The following is a 12,905-nucleotide window of genomic DNA, read 5'->3' as shown; positions in this document are numbered from 1 at the left end:
AACTCCCCAAAGAACTCAAGGGAGAGTTCTGGCCCAACTCACCAGAGTGCTTCAGATGTAAGGTTGAGACGTCCAGCTCCTTCCTCGAGAGGGAAATGAAAGTGGGTGCATGTATGCTTGCCCACACACACCCCACCCCAACCCCCGCATTGGAACACACCCGTGCGGCCTCCCGGAGGTCCGCTGGGGGTTACACGCAAGCAGAACAAGGAAAAGGCCCACTTGCACCCTCCCGTGCCCATCCCCAGGCCTCCTTGGAGTGGCTGCTCTCTGTTGTCAAGGCCAAGGCGACGGAAGACGAGGCACCGGAAGGCAGGGCCGGTGCACCGCCGATCACAGCACACCGAACACACTTCGCTCAGACGAGGAAAGGGAGGCCCAGGGAGAAGGGAAGGGGCCACGCATCAAAGAACCAGTCTCGAGGGCTCAGAAACTTGAGGGCAACCAAAGGCCCGGCTGGTTTGGCGCTAAATGTATCAGGCGGTGAGGGAACTAAATCAACTCCAAAGCAATGAAAGCAGAGGCTTGTTGAGAAACAACTGGACAGAAGCTTTTCTGGTCCCCATGGCAACCCCAGGAAATGAGAGGGAGGGGTTCAGCAGCGGTAGTGTCATCTTCCAGGTAAGGGCCTGGCTTGGGTGCCTGACCAATGTATCCAGAAGCTGCCACCACCCTGTGGCGGCTTGGGTGTTGCTGTGAGGTTGGACAGGCAGAGCTTCCAGACTAAGACGGACGAAGAACAAAAGCCCAGTGAGCGACTTCTGAAACCAGTTGCTACCAATCCTATGTAGTACAATGAGCTGACCCAGGTGTGTACCATGTCACCAGGACCGGAAGGCCGACGAGAGAACAGTTTATGGGAACGGGAATCTGGGTAGTCCTAGCTTATTGAGTTAATGCCAGATGTGGGTTTCACAATGGCTCTAGGACACTGCCTTGGCTGGGCCACTGGCTGGCCCGGCCCAGAGCCCCAGATGGGATGAGGAGGTCCTGAGGGTCCTGGGTGGCACAGCAAGAACAGGTGTGGGCTCCAGGTCCTATATGCAGGAGGGAGTAGAGATGCCAACACAGTAGCAAGCTGAGTCCTCCAAAGTTCCTGCCACCTTGCAGAACCACGGGCCACAGAGCTGGCCTCTTGGAGCCCTTTGAGGGTAGCGTTGTCCGCTAGAGCTCTGGTCAAGCAAAGTTTCTATTGTACTGTCCACTGTGGTAGCCACTAACCACGTGAGACTCGGAGAGCTGAAAACGTGGCTAGTGTGACTAAGGACTGACATTTTAACCAACATCGATTAAAAAAAAACACGTGTGGCCAGTGGCTGCTGTATCAGACAGCACAGTCAAATCTAGTGTGAACCTTCTTCCAATCAGCCGGGACACCAAGAGGCACAATGGCTGCACAAAGTCACACAACCAACCCGGGAAGCCAGGGCTGGGACAAGAGTCCCATGTATGTTACCACCTTTACTGCCAAACATGCCTTGGGCTGGTGTCAAGGATCAATTTGTGTCTCCCCCCAGATCCATATCAACTTAGCTGGCCATGATCACCGGTGATTTGTCAGTTATGAAATGACACAATCACCTCGTGATGTGATAAGCCAACCAGTTGTAAAGGGATTCGGCGGGTTGTAACTCCCTTACTTTGGTCACAGGCTTCAGTCGATGTAAGGGGAGCTTTCCCAGTTGGACTGTGTTACCTTTTCTCTATCAAGAGATACAAAGAGCAGCCAGCAGAGAGAGCGCCTCGGCACCACCAGAAAGAATTGCTGGAGAGGAGCACATTTTGGACTTGGGGTCCCTGCACTAAGACTCTCCTAAATCCAGGGGAAGATGGATGCCTAGACACATAGATGTCCAAGGAACGCTGGGCCCACTCGTGAGGAAAGGAGAAAGAGACCGCCCCTGAGAACCGACACCAGACAGCCTTCCCATAGTGAGTTACGTAAATCCGAACTTCGGGTCTTCTAAGTAGTGAGAGAGCACGTTTCTGCTTTTTAAAGACGGACATCCACACACAGCGTGTCTGTTACAGCAGCATTCGATACCAGGAGTGGACTGCTCCCTAACAACTACATACAAGGTGAAAGCTGTTTTGGAATCGGGTAGAGGATAGAGGCTGGCGAGTTTTAAGGTACCTAACAGCAAATGCTTAGATTTCCCTGAAGATCATGTTGGTGGAATTATGGCTGTCGATGGCAACTGTGCTGTGATACTGGAGATGGTGCAGAGGATAAGAAGGGACAGAGAGAGAGCAGCAGCAGAACTAAGAGACCAGTGCACGAGACTGGTGGATGCAACCCACGGATCAAGAGAGCGGCGTGCAGTAAGGCAAGAGGCTTCCTGGCAAAGTGAGGTGCTTCTGTGGACTTACTGAAAGGGCTAAAGGACTTTATAACTCTTGGCGGAACAGGGGAGAGGCCAGGCCTCTCGAGGGGCTGAGAGGATGTGGAACTAGGAAGTAGAAACTGAAAAGGAACATGGGAAGCAGTACTGCTTTGATCTCAGAGGTCATCACCCCTGAGATCGCAAAAGGTGGATGCATGGCCTGTTGGGTCTCAAAGGGTGGGACTAGGGTCTCCTGGTTCTCAGAGTTTGATCTTTACCAAGTCCATGTGGGATGACCATGCTCAAAGTGAAAAAGAATGGGGTGGGCTAAGTCAGAAGGGGCTAAGTCACTGGGCCTGAACAGCTGGTTTAAAGGCCAGGGATGCAGGGGCTTTGACCCAGAATCCAGAGAGCATGACCAGCACCCAGAGTCTGGAGGGAAGGGCTGTATGGTCCTGGAAAACAGGATTATTTTTAAGTCTTGAGAGTGAATAGACTTTGTTCTGCTTGGTGCCCATCACCCCTTCTTTCCCGCCAACTGCTCCATTGCATAATGGCAATGTCTTCCTTGTGATCATCCCACCATAGTAGTTTGGATGCAGATAACTGGTAGATTCACAGATAAATAGAAATTTTGTCCCAGAAGGGAATTTGCACTTGGGAGTTAAGACTTTTGGAATGACATGCTGGGGTGAGTTTTTTACACGCAAGGCTGAAAGTTGATGTGGTAAGGACATGAACTGGAGGGGCACACTCTACTCTTGTAGAACGTCATTGGTTAAACTGTGTCCAGCCAAAGCGTGTGTCAGCCTAGCTGGGCTATTTTTATCACTGGTTTGAGAGCTAGGTAAAGAGGTAATTTGGTAGTTGTGCAATTATATAATCATTCCCAAGATGTGATCATATATATTATCACCAATCAGTATCACCAAGAGATAAGAGCCAGAGTCCTGAGAACCCCTAGACCCAGGGACAGATTGACACCAAGACACATGGAGAGCCCCAAAGAGTGCCAGGCCCACAGATGCGAAGGAAGCAGAGACACTCCCTCGAGAACTGACAGAGAAACTTCTGCTGGAACTATGTCTTGGATTCAAACTTCTTGCCTCCTAAACTGTGATCAAATAAAGTTGTTTGGTAAAGAGATCCACGTGTGAGATTTCTGATACCGCAGCACTAGGTGAGTGGTCATTTCATGGACATTTATTAGTCACTTGGCACTGGTGAAATGATTTAAGCTGAAGGTGGGTGGAGGGGGAGTCAGGGGAAACTGATCACAATAATTGATATATGGCTCCCCTCCCAGGGGGACACACAAGGGTTAAGTAGAAAGAAAATGTTTTACAATGGATGAATGTTTGGATTGGGATAAGAGTTGTACAAGCCCCAATAAAATGGTTAAAAAATGTTTTGAAAAAGATGATGACTTATGTACAGATATGGTTGACATAATGGATATATGTATGGATTGTGTTAAGAGCTGTAAGAGGCCCCAATAAAATAATTTTTAAAAAATGATGTAAGCTATGGAATTCCCTTCACCTGAAATATCTAGCAGGACTGACACGCAGATGTTATAAATGACTAAGAAACACCCTCGCTGTTGTCACGGTGCCTGCTTGTGGGTCTTAGTGGAAACGTGTTCTATAGGGCTTTTTAGAATGAGACCCCGAGACTTTGCTTCTGAGCGACGTCTGTGTGGCCCGAACCCCTCAACCTTTTGGTTAGTAGCCAGGTGGGTTAACCGTCTGCACTGTTCCAGGGCTCCGCGTGACCACATGCAACATGCTGATGCCCAGCTGTAGGTACTGCACGCGGAAGAGGCGCTTTCCACAGGGCCTTGAGTCTCGGCGGGCTTTGGAGGCGAGCAACATGTGGGCCTGGAAGTGGCACAACTGAGAGAACTGGCGAGAAGGATTTGTTGGACATTTCCCCCCTTCCTTTCTGAACCACCTCTCCAATCTTTCAAAGCTCTTCCGCCGTGTAGGCACCAAACCAGCGTGTTGAATCTTCTGTGTGCACTGTGAAGCCACCAGTCAGACGATCACATCTTGGATGGCAAAGACCAGATCAACTGCGGTTGAGCTGATTCTGGCTCATGAAGACGCCGTGTGTGTCAGAGCAGAAGAAAGGTTTTCGATGACTAAATCTTTATGGAAGTAGATAGCCGGGCTTTTCTTCAGCAGTACTGCTGGGTGAGTTAAAACAACCATATTTTTGGTTAGCAGGTGAGTACAAACTGTTTGGGTCAGCCAGAGACCTTGGAAGGCAGAGAAGGTGTCGACGGGTCACAAAATATCTCAGGCTGTGACACGGCTTTAATATTTACACATTAAGAATGTGTAAGTTCAAACTCTGGACTTTAAGGTCATCCCCTGCCTGAAAACCTCCCGGAGGCCTAGGAAAGCGTCTGTGCTGGATGTAGTCCTAGGAGCCTGAGGCGGACTCCTCCGGTAAATATGGCTCTCTTCAGGAAGAATGTGCAGACACCACCGGCAGAGAAGCTCGCAACGCATTCTCAGAGCTCCTCAGAAGGCAGAGCCAGCTGCCCTTTCCCCCACCAACCACAGGCACAAAACCAGGAACCTTCAGCACAAAACAGGAACCTGCAACAAGACAAGCTCTCCATCGTGCCTGCAGCAGATTCTAACTTCCCACCACGTCCTCATTTCTTTGCACTGATTCCTGCCTGCAACTCAGCATCGGTCCTGGTCTTGGAATCCATGAGTTTGGCTCCACGTTCCTACCCAGATGAAATCGGTGCTCCTTGACCACCACGGAGTCTTCCGCTCACCTCCTCTGCTTCAGCTAGAGAAATAGCCAGCCTTCTGAAACGTCATACCTTCTAAAATACCACATGCCTTTGCATCTACCAGTTTCTCACCAAAGAGTCATCTCCCCCCACTCTCACCCAAAATCTAAATTCTGTTCACTTACAAAATTAGGTTATATCTAAGACATAGGTTCTCAAATTTATTTGGCTTACCATCCCAATCCCTCTTTCAGAAAAAGAGAAAAAAAATTATTTGGTGCCCCACTAGCAATTAAAACCTCTGTACTATAGCCCATAATCCAAGTGCAGGCATCTGCATTTGCAGTGCCCCCTGGGTCCCTCCAGTGGCACCCCACCCCCCACCTCCCTGCCTGGAAGGAATTGCCCATTTTGGGAAACAATGGTCTTGGAAGAATTTATGGCCACTCCCATTTCCTCTCTTCCTGGAGACCTTGGTGAACGGATATGTTCAGCTAGTAAGTAAAAGGTTGGAGTTTCAAATTAACCCAGAAGTGATTTGGAAGAAAGACCAGGTGATCTTGGGACACGGACACACACACACACACACACACACACACACACACACACAGTTTATGAGGTCCTGAAGACACGACAAAGATCTTTTAAAGCAGGATTGTCAGTTCAGAGATGAGAACACTGATGAATGCAGATGGGGAGTGACTTGACAAAGGTGACAAATTAATTTAGTACCAGATCACTGATATTAAAATTTGAGCTAAGGCTCAGCCTTAGGGGCCATGCTTCTGCATGCAAACAGTGTCAGAATGATGCGGGCAGCTTTAAAAAGCCAAAGCAAAGTCTGGGCCCCACCTCAGTACTTTGCCTGGTTCTGTTCTTCATTCACCAGACTCATATGAAGCACCCAATATTGCCCTGAGCCAGGCTGTTTTTATGAAGATCGGGCATCATCCCTCGAGGGGGTGAAGGCAAAGGCCAAGAGGCTTAACTTCAAACAAGAACTGGACATCTTGACTGGGCCGCTAAGGAGGTTGGAGAGTCTTCCTCCTGAGCTGGGCAAGAAGGTGGCAGACCAGTGGGGTCCAGGGTCTAACTCTGTTAGCTCTGAGGCACATGGACACATCAGACTAAGAAGCAGGAAGTTAGGTAAGGCAGTTCCAGAGGTGCCTTAGGCATCCCATTAGCAGCTCACCTTGCCTCTCTCGAGAAAGGCTCAACAGCCAGAGGTCTGAGGACCTGAGGGCATCACCCAAGAGACTTTTGTCTCTTCTGGATGGGTCTCTTCCTGAGATGGAGTCTCCCCAGTCTTTCCGGTTATGCTGAAGACCACCCCCTGGTGGGCGTGTTGGGATTCCTGGCAGAGCTAAGCCCTTCTCAGACCACCCCCTCTCCTCAGCAAAGGGCCACCAGGAAGGAGACCCTGCAGTGCGGTCTGATGCTGAGAGGAAGGGGCATGTCAGAACACAGCCACAAGGCCAGAGACAAAGCGAACTAGAGCAGGGGGCAGAAGCAGTTAGGCACATTTAAAACATAAACCTCATTCACCAAGGCAGCCTGAGGAGGACATGGACCGAGCCTCACTGTGCTACCCCAGTGGGAAGTCTCTCACCCTCTGGGCATCGCAGCAGACTGCTCTACCTGCCTGCGGAGGGAGTGCAGGAATATCTTGAGAAGTTGGAAGTGCTTGAGGCTGGGGCTTGTTTTTCCCTGAGTGAGCTCCCTCTCGTGGCTGGCTGCTGCCTTACCTGGCCCAGGGAGAATTTTCTCCTGCAGCTGAGGCTTCCGGGGAGTGAGAGGGAATGTGGGCATGCACAGGAGGGGCACAAGCCTTGGCAGGACAGAAACAAGGGGCGTCTGCACTAGCTGAATGTCCAGAAATTCCAGCCTGCTAACCTCTCTCTGGGCCCGTGTTCAGAAGCCCAGCCACAGGTCCACTGACAAGCCTGTCCCTATGGACACGCACCAGTCTTGCCTCATAGGACCGCAGCTGCAACGATCAAGGTAAACACATCCCTTGCCCAGAGCGCCTCTCCTGTTCTGCTAACACGGAACTCTCTGTTCCCAGCGCCCTGAGGAAGAGCCGGATTTCCTGCCTAATCGATGGATGGCTGACGCCTATCAGGCACCTTGATAGTCCACAGGGAGGGCTGAGGCTGCTCTTGGGAGTGCTGCCCACTGTGACCACTTGGGTGGACTTGCCGAGTGACCTTGTGACAATTTGAACCTCAGAGTTCTCCTGTGTTCATGGGGAAGACCTGGCTGGCTGGTCTACACCTGCCCCAGGGGGTTTTCAGAACATAATGCTCAGCAAATGGGAGGTCTTGTATCTAGCCAACCCCATAGTGTGCTGCCACACAGTGGGCTCTGCACTACGGGATACCCTGACCTCATTTCTGTCCTAAGCCTCGATCCTTTGAGACCACAGCTGTCTGCTGGTACTTTTCTGTAGCAACAGCTACGCCAGTACTCAGCAAGCACCCCGGGGCTGCTGAGTGAATCGATGTTTCCCACACTGTGACCACTTGAAATGTGGCGGACATTAATGAGAAACATTACTTTGTATTTTAATTATTTCAAATTAATAAATAGCCACGTGTGCGTGTGTCTGGTGGCCACTACGTTGGACACCAGAGTTCTACATGTGTCCTCCTCAAAGCCTCAAAAAGACGCAGTCAGGAAGCTCCCAGGTAGGACTGGGGCCGTGCATCTGTGGGAGCACCTCTCCCGGTCTGCCTGGCTGACACCTGGCTATTGGACCCGTCAGAGTATGGTTGGGGAATGTCTGGCATGCAGGCCAGAACCATCAGACCAGCTAACGTCACACATGGTGCTGGCCATCACAGTCACATTCAGCGTGAATTAATTGTTTGACCAGTATGGCCTATGAATGATACCTAAACATCCAAATGGCCCTTGGCAAAAAAAAAAAAAAAGTTGCCCACTCCTGCCCTACACCAATGAAACGAGAGCACCTGACCAGCACGGTGCTTTCAGTGGTCATTCAACAGCCACTGGGGCGCTCTGTGATGAGGAAGTAAACTCGCGGCCGGAATCCAAGCGCTACTGGAAGCTATGGCTAGCCTGCTCCATCTCTTACTGGGTGGCCTTAAGCACAGTAGACTGCCCATTTGCGATTGCAGCTCCCACATTGCTGGTGGCACAAGGCTGGAGTAAGAACCAAGAGGCAAGAGGGTGAAAGTCTGGTCAATGGGGAGTGCTGTACAAACGAGTGGAGACAGCATTATGAAGCAAGTCTCAATACTGTGTAGGCTGCTGCTTCCGGTAAAGACCCAGATTCTCACCAAAGCATTGCTGTTCGGTGGTTTCTCACTAAGGAAGTTCGGGGTAAAAATAGCTTAGGAGGAGACTTGCATCCAGCTCGTTGGGGGAGCAGCCACTGCCTGGGTTAATGCACAAAAAGGGGCGCAGGCACATTAGGAGCCACACAGATCATGACTCGCTCCCCCCATCCCCATGGAACTTGGCTGTTCGGTGTGTAGTGAAGCGGGGGATGAGCTTCCAGAGCCCCAGATTTAGAGGGGGCCATGGTAGCTCTGGGGTTCCACATTGGGTTAGTGGGTTCCACATCGGGTTGCTAATCCCAAGGTCAGGAGCAACCATGGCAGAAAGAGAAGGATTTCTGCTCCCATAAAGATTTACAGGCTTCGCCCCCCTCAAAGACAGTTCCGTTCTGTCCTGTAGAGTCGCTCTGAGTCACTATCAACTGGCTGGCAATGAGAGAGTGAGAGGACCCTCCTTCCCGTTTGTGTCACACAGGGTCGCTGTGAGTCAGGATCCACTCGATGGAAGGGAGTGCGGGTTGGCTTTTGGTTTGAGTCCTACACTCCACCTGGGTCACCCCTGATTTCCAAGCAGCACGGCCTCCCCAAATAAGGTCTGGTCCCCTCTGCAGGCCACTCTCAATTGTGGGAAATCTGGTGGCACTCTGGTACCAGGTCCTTGCCAGCAGGCTTCCAAAACAACTGGCCTGTTGGAGAAGGCATCAATATTCAGAGGCCACCTGCCAGTCCTGCCTGGTGGTCAAGGACAGGGTAACTGGGTCTCCTGAAGCTACTATGCAGAGCACCTCACCTTCCACTGTGCAGAAGGAAGCTGCAAGCTTGCGCTCAACGCATCTCCCCCCACAGTGGTTTTCAGTGGGGCCCAGACCCATGTGGGGCCCCAGTATCCTGACTTGTAAGACACCAATACCAAAACCCCATTCTTGGGGGCTCTGGCCGTGGCCTGGGAAGAAACCCCCTCTTCACGGTCTTCTGGGAGAGCCTACAACTGGGCATCAGAACCTCCCACCCTCCTCATCACCTACACACACATACTCCCCAGTCTCTCTCTCACCCTCTACTGTAAAACCCCCTCTCTCCTCCTCCTCCTCCTCCTCACCCAGGCTCCAGGCAAACCCTGCTACACCCACCACCTTTCCAAAGGGAATCCTAGGAACCAGGGCTGCGTGCTGACAAAGGAGCAGCTTGAAGTTTAAGGGCCCTCGGCACTGCATGGTGGAAAGCTTCCTGGTGGGGTCTTATTTTTGCAATGGGAGTAGACCAAGCGCGAAACCTTGCAAAATGTCTCCTGCAGAGCTAACACTTCACCTTGGAAGAGAGGGGGAGGCCACGCGGCGAAATGACGGGTCCCTTCGGTGGGCGCACAAAACAGGGCCAGGGCCACTGTCGTGGCCAAGCCTCCGGCTGACACCATGCAGCACACGGCGCTACCCACAATGCACCGGCCCTCTGTCACACACAGGCACGCACTCGCCGCCCCCCCCCCCCCGCCCCGAGCCCCGCGCCGGAGGGAGGCTGGCCCGGCCCGCCGGGCATCCCGGCGCCGCCGACCCCCTCTGGCCCGGCACTTACCTAGAAGTTGCACCAACCACGGTCCCGCCCAGGCGCCCGCGGTGGGTGCGGGGCAGGGCAGGGCAGGCAGCAGCAGTAGCAGCAGGCGACTCCAGGCGGGCTTCAGCCGGCGCCGAACAAAGGCTGCTCGCCGGCAGCGGGCGCCGCCTGCATCCTGGCTCGGCCGCGGCGCGGGGGCTGGGGCAGCTCTGGCGCCCGCTCGCGCCGCGCCGCCTGCTCCGAGGGCGCTCGGGCTCCCGCGCTTGCTCGCTCGCTGCCGCCCGCCGCCGCCGTCCGGCTACCGCACCGCACGCATCAATTATTCATCCCCAGTCTCCCGGGCGAAGCCAATCACAGGCGGAGGCTCCGCTAATGGGGCCGCCGCCGAGCAGGCAGCCAGCCGCGCACCCGGGCGCAAGCGACAGCCCTCCGGGGACGGGGATGGGCCGGGGGCGCGCGCGCGCGAGCGGGGCGGGGGTCGCGGGGCGGGGGAAGCTGGGGTGCCCGGGCTCCACGGCCAAACTTCCCACAGGCCTGCGCTCAGCTCCCACGCCGGCTGGCCGGACCACCCACCCCGCGGGCGCCAGCTGGGGGCGGGGGCGGGGCGGGGGCGGGGCGGGGCGCGCGCGAGGAAGATGAAGGCCCACAGACCTGCCTGGGTGTTGCCAGGGAGCATCGGCTCACGCCGTGCAGCCCGCGAGCCGGGCCGTGCACACCCCGCCCGCACGCACGCACTCGCGCGCGCAGCCCACCGGCCCAGCCACTTGGCTGCTCGGGCGCGCGAGCGGAGCGGGATCCGAGGCAGCTCACATTTCAAACTTGCACACAGGGGTGGTGCTGGTGCCCGCAGCCCCGGCCCGCGGGGTGGCGACCGGGCACTGTCCCTCCCCCAAGGCCAAGGAGCCCGGCCATTGGAAGCGCCACTGGTGCAAGTGGGTCTCCCAGAGCGCCTGCCGCGGGAGGCCGCCAGGAAGGCTGGGGAGGACTTGGGGCGTCTCCGGCCCTCCAGCAACTCCTCCCCGATGGTCCGACTACCAGGGCCTATGCCAGGGGGAGGGGGAACGGTGGCGTCGGCCGGGTAAGGGGGCAGGAGGTGGCGGGAAGCCATGAGGGCGGGGCAAGGCTGGGGCCTCTGGCTGGCGACCTCGGTGTAAAGAATTCTCAGAATGGGGTAGGGCGGACGGAAAAGGCGGGCGGCTTGGCGTCTTCCCTGACACGGCGGCCCCGGGGTTCCAGGCTGGGCAGGCTCACGTACACGCTGGCCGCCGGATGCCAGCGGCAGGAGGGACAGCCCGGGGTGGGGGCGGGGCGGGGCGGCAGTTCATCTCGGCCCCGCCCCAGGAGCCGCCTTCCCGACCCTGCGGCCTGCGTTGGCCACAGCCTCTTCCTTCCAGCTTGCTGGCCACCAGGGCTTGCGCCTCTGCGCGGGGCTTTGTTCCATCTCTGGCCCTGCAAGCACCCTTGGAAGCCCACCCTGTGCATACCCCAAGGATCTCTCTTTCCTGGGGACTTCCCATCTGCATTACTCTGTGGGAAGAAACTCCAGTTTAGAGCCCCTGAACCCACCCGTTTTGCCAGTGAGAGTTAACTGAATGTTGACCTAACTGCCCCAGCAATTGGGAAGGCGCATCGGCCACCATTGACCTCCAAGGAAAGGCAGTCAGGGCGTCTTGAAAGTCTCCTCCGTATTGCACCGCTCAGCCCGGCTCCACCGGGAGGAACTGACCAATTCCAGCCCCCTCTGAGGATGGATCTTCTGATCAGCGCCCCCATCCCACCTCTGCGCCCCCTCCAATGAACTCTCTGGCTCCCTAGGAAAATTTCCTTTCTGTCCTTCTGCCCGCCCTGGAAATGGCTGAGACAAATCACTTATCTAGACATTATGTTCTTGCTCCTAGCTGGACAAGAATGGTTATCAGGCTCAAACTCCACCCCCTGCCACTTGAAATATCACTTTCAGGAATGGCATTTGAAAATGCAGTTGTCCTGGGCTTCCCTCTGCGGAACCGGTTAAATGGATTAAGTCCTACTTCATAACCTGCTGCCTTTTGGACAAGCTCTAGCTTCCTGCAAGAGAATAATTGGCAACCTCTTCCAGTGGGCCAACCCCAGGCCAGACTGATGGAGGACGCCTCCCCTCGGTTCTGCAGAAATTCCAGTCTCATCTCTGTGGAGCTTTCCTTGGGCTGGGCTTCTCATCTGGAAGGTGATGGATTCCTCAGGGAGAGTCATTTTTCACTAGGACCCAACCTTCCCAAGAAGTCCCATAGGAACTTGGGCCCACAAGAGTGAAGAAGCCTCCCACTCAGTCAAGACTCTCCCATCCTCCCACTTTGGCTTAGCCCTGAGTGCAAAACCCACAGGTGCCTTACTCCACCGACCAACGTTCAGCCACTGCCTCCTAGAAAGAGAGGGGTAAGGAAATCTGACTCCCCTTGCAGACAAAAATAGTAAGACGAGGGTCCCTTAGACCTGGCTTCCACTGTGAATCTGGTTTTAATACAGTGTTAGGGCTTGAACCGTGATTATTCAGAATTTGGAAAGCTAAGATCTTAAATAGCCAGAACACCCATCCTCGCCTATGCAAATGGTAAGTCTTAACAGTAATCTGTTTGGTATTGCTTTCTGAATCAACAAAGAACCAAATGCTGTCTATATTTGCTCGCATCAGGTGCTCACCCCAGGACTGAGCTCACAGAACTGAGTACTAGTCAGTCCACAGAGACTAGGCTTGGGCAGCATTTTATATCAAAACCCAAACCAAACTCACTACCATCAAGTCGATGCCAACTCACAGCCGCCCTAGAGACAGAGTCGAACTGCACCTGTGAGTTTCCGGGACTGTAACTCTTTATGGGAGTAGACAGCTCTGTGCCTCCCCAGGAGTGGGTGGTGGGTCCAACTGCGGGCCTTTGTGGTATGTATCCACCGTGTCAGCCTCCAGAGCTTTTATACTGGAGTTTTACATCAGAAAGG

The 12,905-nt window shown here is 54.3% G+C and overlaps 1 protein-coding gene across 7 annotated transcripts in view; it reads right to left on the bottom strand.

Annotated features, from left to right (window-relative positions):
* Positions 1-12,905, bottom strand: part of ZMIZ1 (zinc finger MIZ-type containing 1) — a 250,550-nt gene that overhangs the window by 70,069 nt on the left and 167,576 nt on the right. Inside the window, exon 1 of one of the 7 annotated variants that reach the window (XM_075564201.1) lies at positions 10,581-10,990. The exons of 5 other annotated variants lie outside the window; for them this stretch is intronic. In XM_075564201.1, the coding sequence (XP_075420316.1) occupies positions 10,581-10,605 (25 nt within the window). In that variant the 5' untranslated portion in view covers positions 10,606-10,990. Of the gene's footprint in view, positions 1-9,950; positions 10,460-10,580; positions 10,991-12,905 lie in introns of those variants that run through there. One more of the 7 variants, XM_075564203.1, reaches the window with a different exon arrangement.

Source organism: Tenrec ecaudatus, chromosome 12, assembly GCF_050624435.1.
Source record: "Tenrec ecaudatus isolate mTenEca1 chromosome 12, mTenEca1.hap1, whole genome shotgun sequence".
Classification (NCBI taxonomy): Eukaryota; Metazoa; Chordata; class Mammalia; order Afrosoricida; family Tenrecidae; genus Tenrec; species Tenrec ecaudatus.
This window is presented reverse-complemented; position numbering and strand designations above follow the sequence as displayed.